The sequence below is a fragment of the Henckelia pumila genome, unplaced genomic scaffold (genome assembly GCF_033568475.1).
Source record: "Henckelia pumila isolate YLH828 unplaced genomic scaffold, ASM3356847v2 CTG_461:::fragment_3, whole genome shotgun sequence".
NCBI classification, from domain to species: domain Eukaryota; kingdom Viridiplantae; phylum Streptophyta; class Magnoliopsida; order Lamiales; family Gesneriaceae; genus Henckelia; species Henckelia pumila.
In genome coordinates this window covers 7,499,356-7,514,384 of record NW_027331831.1, presented here as the reverse complement: position 1 = coordinate 7,514,384, position 15,029 = coordinate 7,499,356, and the positions used below count along the sequence as shown (strand labels likewise).

Genomic DNA, 15,029 nt, shown 5'->3' with positions numbered 1-15,029 from the left:
TTTGATAATCAATAAACTCAATCAAGTCTGAAAATCTCAAATAAACAAATCAAGTTTTTACATAAACTGTATGGCCCAATCACGTGGCCTTGATCGAACGAAAGAAACTACTCAACGTTCAACATAATTTAAGAACAAAAGTTTTTTACTCTAAACATCAATAATCAAATCCAAAAATAAAATAAAAAATAAGAAGAATCGAGTTGATGGTGATAGCCGCCTCTTGCCTTCAAATCTGATGTGAAACCCTTATTCTGCTGATAAGAATCATATTTATATGCCCAAGGGTCTTCAAAAGTTGGTATCCTTCCCGAGTAATACTTTCCGTTTTTAAAAACTCTGTGCGCGATTCTCGCTTGAGCGAGCATAGGGTCTCGCTCGAGCGAGCATAGGGTCTCGCTCGAGCGAGCAGTTCTCTGTCCGGGAGATAAATTTTCCAACCTTGCGCGCTCGAGCGGGCATAGCCTCTCGCTCGAGCGAGCCATCTTCTGTCTCGGAATCCTTTTTGCCCCGTCTAGCTCGCTCGAGCGAGCAACCTTCTGGAACAAACTTGCAACCTCGAGCTCGCTCGAGCGGGCATTGCCTCTCGCTCGAGCGAGCAACATTCTGTCCAAAAATCTAAATAATGCCAAGTTTTCCTTCAAAACAGACCAAGAGGAGTATTATGCAAATAAATGAATTAAAGATGCTAAAACTAACTAAAACAACCACAAAAACATATGAATGCATGCAAAACTAACAGTAAAAATATGCATATGAAACATAGCTAACACATATTTGCATCCTCCTCCATATCTAGCACAACAAAATCCGCCAAAAAAATAAATTTATCTATTTTTACCAAAACATCTTCAATGATTCTAAGCGGATATGTGATAGATCTATCAGCTAGCTGCAATGTGATCATTGTGGGCTTCACCTCGTTAAGTCCTAAGCTCCTGAAAACAGACAAAGACATCAGATTAATGCTAGCTCCTAGATCGCAAAGTGCATTATTAAAATAAGAAGAACCAATAGTGCAAGGAATAGTAAAACTCCCTGGATCCTTCAGCTTTTGTGGCATATTCTTTTGGAGCACGACACTACATTCTTCAGTTAAGCTCACCACCTCATTCTCTTGCAGCCTCCTTTTCTTGGACATCACTTCTTTAATAAACTTCGCATAATTCGGCATTTGTGCCAAAGCATCAGCAAAAGGGATGTTGATATGTATCTTCTTGAAAATCTCCAAGAATTTTGAGAACTGCTCATCCACTGCCTTCTTCTTCAACCTTTGGGGGTATGGAAGAGGAGATTTGTACATCAGTTTCTGCTCAGGTTCAGACTCTTTCTCCTCAACCTTATTCTCGTCAACTGCAACTTTTTCAGACATCTGGCTCTCAGATTTGCCCTCTTCATTATCCACCTGTTTCCCACTCCTCAACATGATAGCATTACACTGCTCCTTGGGATTCACCTTAGTATTACTTGGGAATTGGCCTCTGTTATTATCTTTCAGTGAGTTCGCCAATTGCCCAATGCTAGTCTCCATGGATTGCAATACAACACCCATGTTGGCCACATTCGTCTCTAAGCTGTCAAGGCGAGTCTCAGTCCTCGCCATCCTCTTGCTCGATTTCTGCACAAAAGCATTAACAACATCCTCCAAAGGAGGCTTACCCTCACCCTTATTTGTATTGTATCCCGGAGGAGGACACATTATTATTATTTGCATATAAAAAATTCTCATGATTACGCAAACTAGGATGATATTGATTGGGTACAGGATTACCTCGATAGTTGTTGTAATTTCTGTTGTTCACATATTGAGCTTGCTCCACACTCTCAAATCCATCAGCAGAATTTACGGTAGTTGCCAGCGATGCTGTCTTAATAGAAACTTGATTGACTTTGGTCAGTGCAGCCAACTGTGTAGAAATAGTAGCCATCTGAGCAGTCAAAGCAGTGAACACATCAACCTCATGAATTCCAGCAGGCTTCCTTATTGCAGATCTCTCACTCGGCCACTGATAACTGTTAACAGTCATTTGCTCAAGCATATCATAAGCCTGTTCAGGAAATTTAGAAAATATTGAACCTCCAGCTGCAGCATCCACAGAAATACGAGTTGGTCCATTCAAACCATTGTAGAATAATTCGATCTGTTCCCAGTCCGGAAAATTATGGTTCGGGCATTTCCTAAGAAATTCCTGTACCGCTCCCAAGCTTCATACAGTAACTCATAATCTTGTTGTTTGAAACTAGTGATCTCAATTTTCAGCTGGGCAGACTTGGCAGGAGGAAAGTACTTAACCAGAAATTTGGATGCCATGTCTTCCCATGTAGTGATACTCCCAAGAGGTAGTGACTGCAACCAACTACGAGCATTGTCCCTAAGAGAGAACGGGAACAATCGTAGTCTGATGGTGTCCTTAGTAACACCATGATTCTTCACTGTGTCAGCAATCTCCAGAAAAGTACGCAGAGCTGGCTTCAACTCAAAATTATTTGTCGTGATGTTCTGCCGAGCTATCCCAAAATAATGAGCATTGATCACTGGTCGAAAGTGATCTCTAATCGGCACCGGAGCATTATTGACAACGCGTTCTCTTTTTCTTTCTTCAACCATTTGTTGCAACTCTTCCATTCTAGATTTTCGCAAAGCTTTAGCAGTTTTCTCGATTTTCGGATCAAATAGCAGTGAGTCGTAACTTTGGCTTTTTCGCATAAACTGCATAGACAGGGAAATTTTTTAAATTAGAACCAACAAAATAAAATAAAATGCTCTAAATCAAAATTAAGACTAATTAGCACAATTTAATATAAATCAAATAAAATTCAATCCCCGGCAACGGCGCCAAAAACTTGTTGCGTGTTTTTCGCTCGCAAGCGCACGATGTCAAGTAATAATATAGGAATTAAGTCCAAGTCGATCCCACGGAGAATGAATAAATGATATTATATCAAATATTTGTAACTAATAAAATCCTAATCCTATGTAGAGCTACGAAATTGATCTGATTTTATAAAACTAAAATTTTCAAGAAACAAAACTAAATAACCACGAGTTCACGAGAGAAAATTCAATAAGCGATGAATGTTAGAGGTTCGACTTCACTTGACTGTCCACCACAATTTATTTCTAATGATTGTTCAATTATCAATTCTTCTAATTTATTAGCCAAGAATTCCTATTATTTTCTACTACCTCTCTCGAGTGTCAAGCAGAAATTCGTATTCAATAGCAAACTCAATATGTCTATCTAAGTTTAACTATTAAATCCGGTAAAGAGCACAAGAATTTTTCTAATAACTTCTATGCAGTTATATGCCTCTCGAACAGTATAAACACCAAAGATGTATTTTCCTATGTCGTATTCAAAATCTCCTCTCTCGAGTGATAGATTCTAAATCAATTATCATTCAATCTATGGCCAGTAAATTGAAAGCATTAAAATCAGAAAAACACAAATAAACTGTGCGAAGAATTCAAATATATAAATCAAAATATCTCAATCATGGTTTCCAGTCAAGATCCGTCTACCTCTAGACTAAGAAATTAGTTCATAACAAATTCAAAGATCAAACAAAACTTGTTCTTCAAATAATCCATCAAACTAGAAAAATAAAGTTTAAAGGAAAACTAGAACGAAGTAAAATTAAGCTTTTCCGTAGCCGGATGCCGCCGTCTTCCGTCTTCGTATCAAATTCTCGAGCTCTTGTGCACTTCAAAACTCTCAATAGTCGTCTCTATGCTCTGAAAACTCTCTAAACCATCGTATCCTCCAGAATAATTCATAAAATCCCTTTTAAAACTCGATTAAAGACTTTCCATATTTTTGGAGACTGCGCAGCGCTGGAGCGCTAATAATTCGGTGCTGGGGTGCTCAAGTTTCGTATTTTATTTTTCAATGACGAACGTCTAGCGCTGGAGCGCTAAAAATACGGCGCTGAGGCGCTCTGGACATGAATTTATGGGCGCTGGAGCGCTGGAAAACTAGAGCTGGGGCGCTACTTGTTCTTCCATTTCACCATCTGCGCAGCATATTTGTAAAAATCATAACTTAAGTTATAACCATCGGATCGAGCTGAAATTTTGGCAGAAACTTTAAAACATCCTAAAATTCAATTTGAACAGTGGAGATCGGATTTAGATGTCTGTAACATTCCCAGTAATTTTCTGAAGTTTGTTGTCCCGTAATTCGGCTTTCCGCTTCTTCTTGCTACTTTTCTTCAAATCCTTGCAACTAACAAAAACAACAACAAATACGCATAATATTCACTCAATACATCACAAAATCCAATTCAAATCATATATAAATTAAGTGCATAAAAATCACTTATCACCAAGTAAGATAGAGGCAGTGCTGAACTGGTCTCGTCCAACGACGGTTGCTGAGATTCGAAGTTTCTTGGGTTTAGCGGGTTATTACCATCGGTTCATCGAGAATTTTGCACAGTTGGCCAGGCCTTTGACTCAGGTTACATGGAAAGATGTTGCCTTCATATGGTCCTCGGATTGTGAGGAATCATTTCATGAGCTGTGTAGACGTCTTACTATTGCACCTGTGCTAGCTCTACCTCCTGGATCAGGAGGTTATATTGTCTATACTGATACCTCTGGTCAGGAGTTAGGATGTGTCTTGACACATCATGGACATATTATTGCCTATGCATATAGGCAGTTGAAGACGCATGAGAATAATTATCCAGTGCATGATCTCGGGTTAGCCGTCATTGTATTTGGGCTCAAGATCTGGAGACATTATCTTTATGAAGAGAAATTTGAGATATTTACGGATCACAAGAGTCTGAAGTATTTATTCACTCAGGCGGAATTAAATATGCGACAGAGACGATGGATGGACTTACTGAAATATTATGACTGCGAGATCAAGTATCATCCAGGTTCTGCCAACCTTACTGTTGATGCCTTGAGTCGGCAGGTGAGACTTTCTGCACTTCAGACTAGTGAATTATCTCATATGATTTAGGAATGTTGTTTACTGAGTTTTGTTATGTCAACATTAAATGATTTGTCGGGAAACATATTTAATGCTAGTTGGATGGTGGACTGCAGATGGCTGGTGAGGACGCGTGAATTAAATTCACGCGTACCGGGAGCTCTATAAATAGAGCTCCATTTCTTCAGTTTTATATCTCCCAGAGCGAGAGAGAAAAAGAAAAGAGAGTTAAGAAAAAAGAGTTTCTTGGGTTTTCTTGAGTGTTCTTTTGTGTGAGTTATAGAAATATTTTTATCGGTAATACTCGGGTGTTGGGATCCTGTGAGAGATATAGTATTTTGTATACACTTGTAATATTTCTCCGGTTATAAATATTTGCAGCAGCTCCGTGGACGTAGCCTATATTGGGTGAACCACGTAAATCTTTGGTGTCCTTATTGATTATTTTATTCCGCATTATATTATCGTCATGATCACTCCGGCATAATCCATAACAACTGGTATCAGAGCAGTTACGGTGTCCGGGAGCCTTGGTGAAAAATTTCTTAAAATTCTGAGTATGCTCTGTGGTCGCAGCTTTGTCTGATCTTCCACATCAGAAAAGATTTTTTGAAATTTTATTAAGGCAGTAGAAGCGATGGCCGGAAATAACGGATCAGGACCGGGAATCAATAAGTTCGATGGTACAGATTTCACGTTCTGGCGGTTACAGATAAAAGATTATCTGTATAGCAAGAAGCTACATCAACCTCTATCCGGGGTGAAGCCAGAAAAGATGGAGGATGATGAGTGGGAACTTCTTGACCGACAAGTGTTAGGGGTAATACGATTGACCCTAACAAAGAACGTGGCACACAATGTGGCGGAGGCAAAAACCACAGAGGAGATGATGTCCATTTTATCGAACATGTACGAGAAGCCATCAGCAAATAATAAAGTGTTCCTCATGAAAAAGTTATTCAACTTGAAGATGGAGGAAGGTGCTTCGGTGGCGGCACACATCAATGAATTCAACACGATTGTTTCCCAGCTAACATCGGTTGAAATTAAATTTGATGATGAAATTCGAGCACTTATTCTTTTGGCGTCTTTACCAAATGCTTGGGAGCCGATGCGGGCAGCGGTTAGCAATTCTGCTGGAAAAGGAAATTTACAATTCAATGATGTCAGAGATCGAATCCTTGGTGAAGAAGTTCGCATGAGGGATTCGGGAGAAGCAACATCATTGAGATCTGCCCTAAATCTTGAAAACATAAGTAGGGGCAGGAGCAGTGAAAAAGGTTCTAACCGATGGCGTGGCAGATCCAAATCAAGAACTGGAAAAGACAAAAATAACTTTGAAAAGAAATTGAAGTGCTGGAGCTATGGTGAAACTGGTCACATGAAAAAGGACTGCAGATCACCCAAGAATAATGCAAATGATGTTACTGAGGAAGTACACGATGCTTTAGTGTTATCCATGGAAAGCCCTATTGACTCTTGGGTTATGGATTCGGGAGCTTCGTTTCATACCACTGGTAATCGTGATGTATTCGATAATTACATTGCGGGAGATTACGGAAAAGTTTTCCTGGCTGATGGAAAACCTTTGGAGATTGTTGGTATGGGAGATGTCCGGTTGAAAATGTCAAATGGATCTGTCTAGAAAATCAATAAAGTCAGACATGTACCAAGACTGACGCGGAATCTGATCTCAGTAGGACAGCTCGATGACGAAGGTCATAAAGTGACCTTTGGTGATGGCTCTTGGAAAGTGAGCAAAGGAGCCATGATTATTGCTCGAGGAACGAAAACTGGAACCCTGTACATGACTTCTAGTTGCAGAGACATATTAGCAGCTGTGGATGCTGGTGCTAATTCAAGTCTATGGCTTAGTTTTGGAGATATGAGTGAGAAGGGAATGAAAATGCTTGTTTCAAATGGAAAGCTACCGGTATTAAAGATCGTTGAACACAAGCCGTGTGAAGCTGTATTTTTTGAAAAGCAAAAAAAGGTGAGCTTTTCAAAAGAGGTTAGAGAACCGAAATCGGCGGATTTGGAGCTGGTACATACTGACGTATGTGGACCATCTCCTGTGAAATTCCTTGGAGATCACTCAAGATATTATGGCACTACTGTTGACGATTCGAGCATGAAATTTTGGGTTTATTTTTTGAAAAATAAATCAGATGTTTATGAGACATTTAAACAGTGGGAGTTAGCCATGAAAGATGTGATGGATTCACTGTCATCCAATCACATGTGGGAGTTGTCAGAACTTTCTGAAGGTAAAAAGGTTTTACATAGAAAGTGGGAGTACTGGTTAGAACACGATGGTAGCAAGCGGTACAAAGAAATTCTTGTTGTAAAAGGTGAAAAAGAAGTCATTGATTACACTGATATTTTCTCTCTGGTGGTAAAGTTAACTACTATCAGGACTGTACATGGATTGATGGTAAAAGAAGATTTGCATCTGGAGCAGTTAGATGTAAAGACTGTGTTTCTTCATGGTGAGCTAGATGAAGAAATGAATCAATCACAGGGATTTTAAGTACGAGGAAAAGAGAAAATGATGTGCAAACTTCAGAAAATCTTGTACGGTCTCAAACAAGCTCCAAGACAGTGGTACAAGAAGTTTGATGGTGTAATGAATAATGATGGTTTCCCCAGGTATCATGCTGATCACTGGTGTTATGTGAAGCTTGATGGTTCTTATATCATGCTACTGGTATATGTAGATGATATGTTGATAGCAGGAGTTTGTCTGAAGGAGATTGATAAACTAAATATAGAATTTGCTATGAAGGATTTGGGTGCTGCAAAACAAATCCTTGGAATCGGGATCCTTAGAGATCGGGTGAATGGAGTCTTGAAGATTGAGAAGATTCCTGAAAGTAAAAATTCTGCTGATATTTTTACGAATGTGGTGACCACTGACAAACTGAAGTTGTGCTCGACTTCAGTTGGACTACAAGCATAAATAAAGAAGGCATGAGCTGTTGTATTGACTGTGTGAAGCCATGATTGAGATCAAGTCTTCAAGTGGGAGAAATGTTAGGTCAACATTAAATGGTTTGTCGGGAAACATATTTAATGCTAGTTGGATGGTGGACTGCAGATGGCTGGTGAGGACGCGTGAATTAAATTCACGCGTACCGGGAGCTCTATAAATAGAGCTCCATTTCTTCAGTTTTATATCTCCCAGAGCGAGAGAGCAAAAGAAAAGAGAGTTAAGAAAAAAGAGTTTCTTGGGTTTTCTTGAGTGTTCTCTTGTGTGAGTTAGAGAAATATTTTTCTCGGTAATACTCGGGTGTTGGGATCGTGTGAGAGATATAGTGTTTTGTATACACTTGTAATATTTCTCCGGTTATAAATATTTGCAGCAGCTCCGTGGACTTAGCCTATATTGGGTGAACCACGTAAATCTTTGGTGCCCTTATTGATTATTTTATTCCGCATTATATTATCGTCATGATCACTCCGGCATAATCCATAACAAGTTTTACACTCAAGCACAAGAAAGGAAGAAATGAGATTCGTTTGTATACTATTTTATCTGAGTCAACATTGTACTCTTGGATCAGAGAAGCTCAGATATCTGATGTTAAGACTCGGCGTTTGGTACATCTAGCCAATGGAGTTAATACATCTGGATTCCATTATCAGGCAGATGGTTTATTGTGCTTATCGAATCGAGTGGTTGTACCTTATGATGCGGAGCTCAGGAACGATATTCTTTCTCAAGCTCAAAAGATTCGATTATCAGTTCATCCTGGAAGTATGAAAATGTATAAGGACTTGCGAACTAGATTCTGGTAGAAGGGGATGAAGCGGAGTGTGTATCAATTTGTTTCTCGATGTCTCGTTTGTCAACAGGTCAAGACTGAACACCGACGACAAGGTGGATTACTGCAGAATCTTGAGATTCCCGAATGGAAATAGGATCATGTGACTATGGATTTTGTCACCCATTTGCCTATGACTTCACGTCAGTGTGATGCTATCTGGGTCGTTGTCTAAACTGCTGAACTGTTGAGTTGCTGAACTGCTGAACTGTTGAGTTGCTGAACTGCAGCTAGGGAACATGAGCAGCTAGGGAAACTGAGAAGCTAGGGAATATAGCAGCTAGGGAAATTCGAGTAGCTAGGGAAACATGAGCAGCTAGGGAATCTGCTGCTAGGGATTATACGGCTAGGGATTCTTTAGCTAGGGAATCTGCTGCTAGGGATTATACGGCTAGGGATTCTTTAGCTAGAGAATTCTGCTGCTAGGGAATTTTGTTAATAAGGAAGTTTGAAAAGCTGCTAGGGAATCCTGACCTGCTGCTAGGGAATCCCGAACTGCTATTAGAGAAGCCGAACCCTCAAGGACAGGCAGGCAGGTGTGTGGACGCTTTCATGAGTGACAGCTGGCGCCTAAGCATGAGGTGTCAAAAATGGTAATAACTCAGCTCAAGCATTTGATACGTGGAGAGAATTCAGGAGCTCAGACGTCTCGACATTGGCTCGAGAATCCCAAACACCCCAGATTTTTTGTCTATAAATAGGAGCTGATGGTTCAGATATTATCACACCACTTCCATCTCACTTCATATTTCTGCTCGGGAGTTCGGGAAAGAGTAGCTCGGGAGCTCGGGAAGGAAGAGCTCGAGGTCGGACCGAGAGGCCAGGTCTGGTCGATCTTGACCAGGTGCTGATCAGGTTGGGTCGGGCTTGAGACCAGGTCGGGTCGGGTTTTAACCTAGGACAGCTAGGGGTTGTATTCTTTCAGCTTAGTTTAGACTTCGGTGTTATGTACGTACACATTGAATGAGATTTCCAGCGAGTATACATGTTTATATGTTGCATTTACTTGGAATTATTATGTGGCATTATATATGTTTTACAGCTTTCTATATCCATATGTCATGTGCACATACACGTTGAACCTATACCTTGTTATACCCTGATTATAGAGCCGCTCAGCTCTATACTTGTTATATAGTCTGTCATTGAGAGTACCGCGATGGCAGGGATATGTATGTCTGACTACTCTAGTGTATTAGAAGAGTGTGGTTGTACCCAGAGGTTGATCTATGAGGTTACAGCACTCATTTAGCGCATGTACTTAGCATGACTTATCAGATGACCCATCACGGTTGCATGCATCATATACATATGTTTACTCATGTTTATGTACTGGGCGTTAGCGCTCACGTCCTAGTTGTTATCTTGGACACCCCATTCCACGGGCAGGTCGCATGATGGATGTAGCCGGTAGTTCGAGGCAGGACTAGGGAGCAGGAGCTTACAGGGGATATTTTATATATCAGAATTCGATATAGTTGTATAATGTTTACCTTAAGTTATTTAGATATGGTTGTATCACTACTGAAAATAAGCTTGAAACTTTTGTACTAAGCTGATATGTAAATTATGAGTTATGTTTTCGCATGTTTTTCTCTGTTTAGTATTTATGCTTTAATTAAGTTTAATGCATGTCATAGTTGCCAGTTAGTAGGTGATTCAATGTTGGGTCACTATATCAACTGAGCTTTGTCTTTCTCAGTGTAGATATTAATTGGGAAACATGATATTGTGCGGAATGATCCCAAATAATAGATTCTGAACTAATGATCAAATATCTTAGAAGTGAATGTATTCTATAAATTAGTTTCTGGTAAATGAGCTCTCAAAGAAATGTATATTGATAAGCTCGATCGAGACTGGTATTCATATTATGTAGATGTTATGTTTCATCAGCATGGATGTAGGGACATCTGTATACTCAAATAAGTGCTTATTGGATAAGTACACCGAACTACCCTCTCTAATTTCTCTAAGTTGTTACCATTGGTCGAGTAGAGAATTTATAGTTATGGTTGTGCACCATTAATCCTCACAACCCAATACACCATTGTAGCTCTATTTGATGAGAACTGCATTGTGACTTGTTTTCCAATTCCTTGAGGATCATAAGTTGGCAAGTTCAGTGTATTGTAAATAGGATAGGAGTTTGTGCATTGTAGTTTAGAATTCAGCTACACACTTATTTTAGTAGACGTCCAATGTGTTTTATCAAAAGAATATTTCAAGGAATCTCTAGCCATAATAGAATATATGTTTTATAGATAAGATTTTCTCTAGTACATGCAACGAGATATGTCATGCTGAAACATACACATAGTTATTGAAATCAATTTGGGTCTCGACAAACCAATTAATTTCCAAGATACAATCGGGACATATGAGCTGAATGGATCGTATTGCATGTTAACAGTAACTGAAGGTTATTGTAATCACTATCAGTTTGTATCAAGAGATCGTGACGCGACGTTTATAGGTGCTAATCATGATTCATTGGGTTAAATTGAAATGATTTCAGACATCGTTAATTGATATAGTTTAATTAATTGATACGAACAATTAAGGTATCTCCACAAAAAATTAAATGTTTTTAATCTAAAGTAATTATTTGTGATCTCATTACTAGCATACATCTGAACTATTGAGGAACACAAATACTAATTGTAATATACCCGAAAAAGATAATTAAATTCAATGAGTTTAATTTAAGAGTTATAAATTCAATATGATTATATTAGTAATTAAGATTACAATATTGATTATGGGCTAATTTTAAATTGGCAAAAAATTCGAATTAAATTTCTATTTTTGAAATGTTTCCATATTTAGAAGGTCTGAAAATTGAAAACATTGACATGAGTATTGTAGTAACTAGCACGAAATTTTTGTTGGGAAAATACATTTGATTTATTTTTTCTTAACTACAATATGAGAGTTATGAAATATTTTGCGATAAGTATTTTAATTAATTGTGTAACTGAAATACTATTTAGATAGTATTAAATTAAATAAAATTTTAACAAATATACCATAACAAACAAGATAAAGAAAAGGAAATGGAAGGATTTTATTTTCTTATCTTAGGAGTATCTACATAAGCATATATGAATAATAAAAATGTAAAAATATGTTTGATTATTTTGAAATCAAATATTTTTAATCAATGCAATTTTCGAAAACTAGAATGAGAATTTCAAAAATGGGGATTCGCTTTACGAAAGAAAATCTCGAGTGCCTTCTCCAAGAAATTGAGAATTTATTTTTTGTTCATAATATAATCTATGTACCGTTTCGACGATGGTTTTCTTACGGAATTAGATTTCTTGTTCGTAGAATTAGAATAGATGTCTAGTGCCCATTATCCGTGGTAGATCCATTTGATGGTGGACCAAATTTTTGATGGTTGCAGAAAAGTCCAAATTCGGGTCAAAGTGGGACAAGACAGGAGTATCCATCTACAACCAAGTTCGTTTCATAATGTCTATTTGTGCATCTAAAGTATTTTATGCATGTTATGATTCAAAGTAAATCCACCATTGTCTTCGGGAACGATAGGTCGAAATTTTTTTTGAATTTCCATTGCGTTTTTTATTCGGGTTCCAAAGAAAGCTGACAATGGTATTAGAGCTATGTTGTTCTTTGATTCATAAATCTCCAGCATTCTATTTGTTTTATAATTACTTTTATTATATCGTTTCCTTTAAAACTAATCGTGTATAAACTTTTCAGAAATTTTCAGATCCGGAAAAGTATAGAAAAGAAAAATAAAAAATTTCAAAAGTCGATCGTTGGTTCTTGACTATCTCCTAGAAGTCATCAACGACAGTTCGTGAATATCGTCGAGAACCTCGGATGGACGACCTTTTTTGTTATAGTGACCCGCACCGTGATCACCTACTAATCAAGAACTTAAGCAGGCATTATAACTTAAATAAACAGATATCAGAATTAAACAGCGGAAAACATAACCAAATACAATCCCAAGGAAAGGAATTTGTAAATACTAAAGTTATACAACCAAATCAAAATCATTGTATCAAAACACAACACTGAAAACCCCACTGGAACCTAAGTCCACCACTGTTGTCATCCTGCAACTACGGTCTCCCAGAGCATCATGATCCATCAAGTCTGAGACCTGCCCTGTGGAATAGGGTGTCCAAAAATTTGTACGAGGACGTGAGCATAAAACGCTAAGTACGAGAGTATGAGTATAAAATATTATATGTGCATGTATGCAAGTGTACGGGTTACCAAGACACGAGGTCATAAATATCGAGATCAAACATGGGCCTTGGGTAATGTAAAACTCTGCGCCGTTATCCCAGGTGGTGGCTCACATACCCGACAGTGGAAATAATGTCGGTGTCCTTACATGAGTCTATGTGTCCAACCAAATACCCATGACCTGACACTGATCATCATGTCCAACCATCCACTAACAAGATAGGGTCAATAACCTAATTCCGGATATTCCAAGGATATAGCTCAAGATGCTCATGAAATGCAACATAATAACATGTCATAATATATGCAGATAAATCATGTCATATAAACAATGGAACACATAATACATGCATACTCAGTCAGGGTATCTCGAACAGTACTTTCGTACCTTAATTCTACTAGGCAAGCTACACTAATTCTATGTCCAAGCCTATAGTCCGCACTACAATGAAAAATACTCTTGTATCATAATATTATTCTAAAAGTCTTAACTAAGCTATTTTATAGTCTCTAACTATTTATAGGGAACATAGGAATACCTCCGTCCGTCGTCAATCTTTTGAATATGATGGCCCCAGAACATGGCCACTACTCCTCTGGACGCCTTGTCAAGGCCCCGCCCCTCGATAACTAAGGCTAGGAAGCCCCTAAAACATCCAAGAACCGAGAGTAAAAGTGTGAAATTGATGTGAAAATGTGAATCTCGGATGGCCTATTTATAGGCAACGATCGGACGCTCTGATCTGCTTGCCCCAGCCACGTGTCATGATCTCATTGACACTTGTTGTGCCACCTCATCGTACGGTTCGATCTCCTGATCGGACGCTCCGATCTCTGCCACATGTCGATCAAAATTTGATACCTCAGGAATGCATGGCCTAACTAGATTGGACGTTCCGAACCCAGTTCGGACACTCCGATCTCTTCCGATTCAATTTCTAATTTTCTTTAATTAAATCCAATTTAATCCCTTAATCCATTTCTTAGTCATAATAAGCCAATTAATATTGTAAAATTGAATCGGACTACTACATTATCCCCCTACTTAAGATATTTCATCCCGAAATTACATCTTAAGTACTCAAAACAAGATACTGAATAACATCCTTTATTCAAACTAGATATTTTACTAGATACATTTGCAATACAAAACAATCAGAACAACTCTGGATAATCTGCACGTATACGACTCTCAAGTTTCCAAATGGATTCTTCAGTGCCTTGGTTCTGCCACTGAAATAGAACAAGAGGAATAACTTTAGTACGCAACATCTTCACCTTCTGATCCAAAATTCGCAAAAGTCTCTCCACATATGTCAAATCTGTATCTAACTGGACCTTAGACGGCTGCAAGATATGTGACTCATCTGCTACATACCGTCGTAACAGTGATACATGGAACACATCGTGGATATTAGACAAGTACGGCAGCAAAGCCAATCTGTAAGCCAAATCTCCAACGCTTTCCAAAATTTCGAACGGACCAATGATTCTAGAAAATAGCTTTCCTTGAGACCAAATCTCAGAATCCTGCGAAATGGAAAAACTGTCAAGAAAATCTTCTCGCCTACCTCAAACTGCAAAGGTATTCGTTTGACATTAGCATAGCTAGCCTGTCGATCCTGTGTAGTCTTAATCCGCTTCTTAATCTGTCCAATGATATCAGAAGCATGTTGGACTAATTCTTGTCCCTCCACATGTCCCTTCTCAACTTCTTCCCAGAACATTAGAGTTCGACATCGTCGCACATAAAACGCCTCAAAAGGTGTCATATCAATACTGTGATGATAACTGTTGTTGTACACGAACTCAATCAATGACAACTGATCTTGCCAAGTCGGACCAAAATCTATAGAACATGCTCTAAGCATATCCTCAAGAGTACGAATAGTGCACTCCGACTGCCCGTCAGTCTCAGGGTGATAAGCAGTACTCATACTAAGAGTAGTACCCATAGTGCGCTGCAAACTCCCCAAGAATCTAGAAGTAAACCTCGGGTTTCGATCGCTGAAAATGCTCACAGGCACTCCGTCAA

General features: G+C 38.6%; 1 protein-coding gene and 1 non-coding gene across 2 annotated transcripts; one reads left to right on the top strand and one right to left on the bottom strand.

The window, feature by feature from the left end:
- The first annotated feature begins 2,157 nt into the window (after positions 1 to 2,157).
- Positions 2,158 to 2,262, top strand: LOC140872378 (small nucleolar RNA R71). Its single transcript, XR_012147798.1, has one exon. It is a non-coding gene; the product is annotated as a small nucleolar RNA R71 (small nucleolar RNA).
- An 11,887-nt stretch (positions 2,263 to 14,149) lies between these two features.
- On the bottom strand, positions 14,150 to 14,766 carry LOC140871954 (uncharacterized). The gene is made up of 2 exons (XM_073274694.1): positions 14,566 to 14,766; positions 14,150 to 14,524 (listed from the first exon to the last, which is right to left on the bottom strand). Exons 1-2 carry the CDS (start codon positions 14,764 to 14,766, stop codon positions 14,150 to 14,152), a joined length of 576 nt encoding a protein of 191 aa, XP_073130795.1.
- Between the last annotated feature and the right edge of the window lie 263 nt (positions 14,767 to 15,029).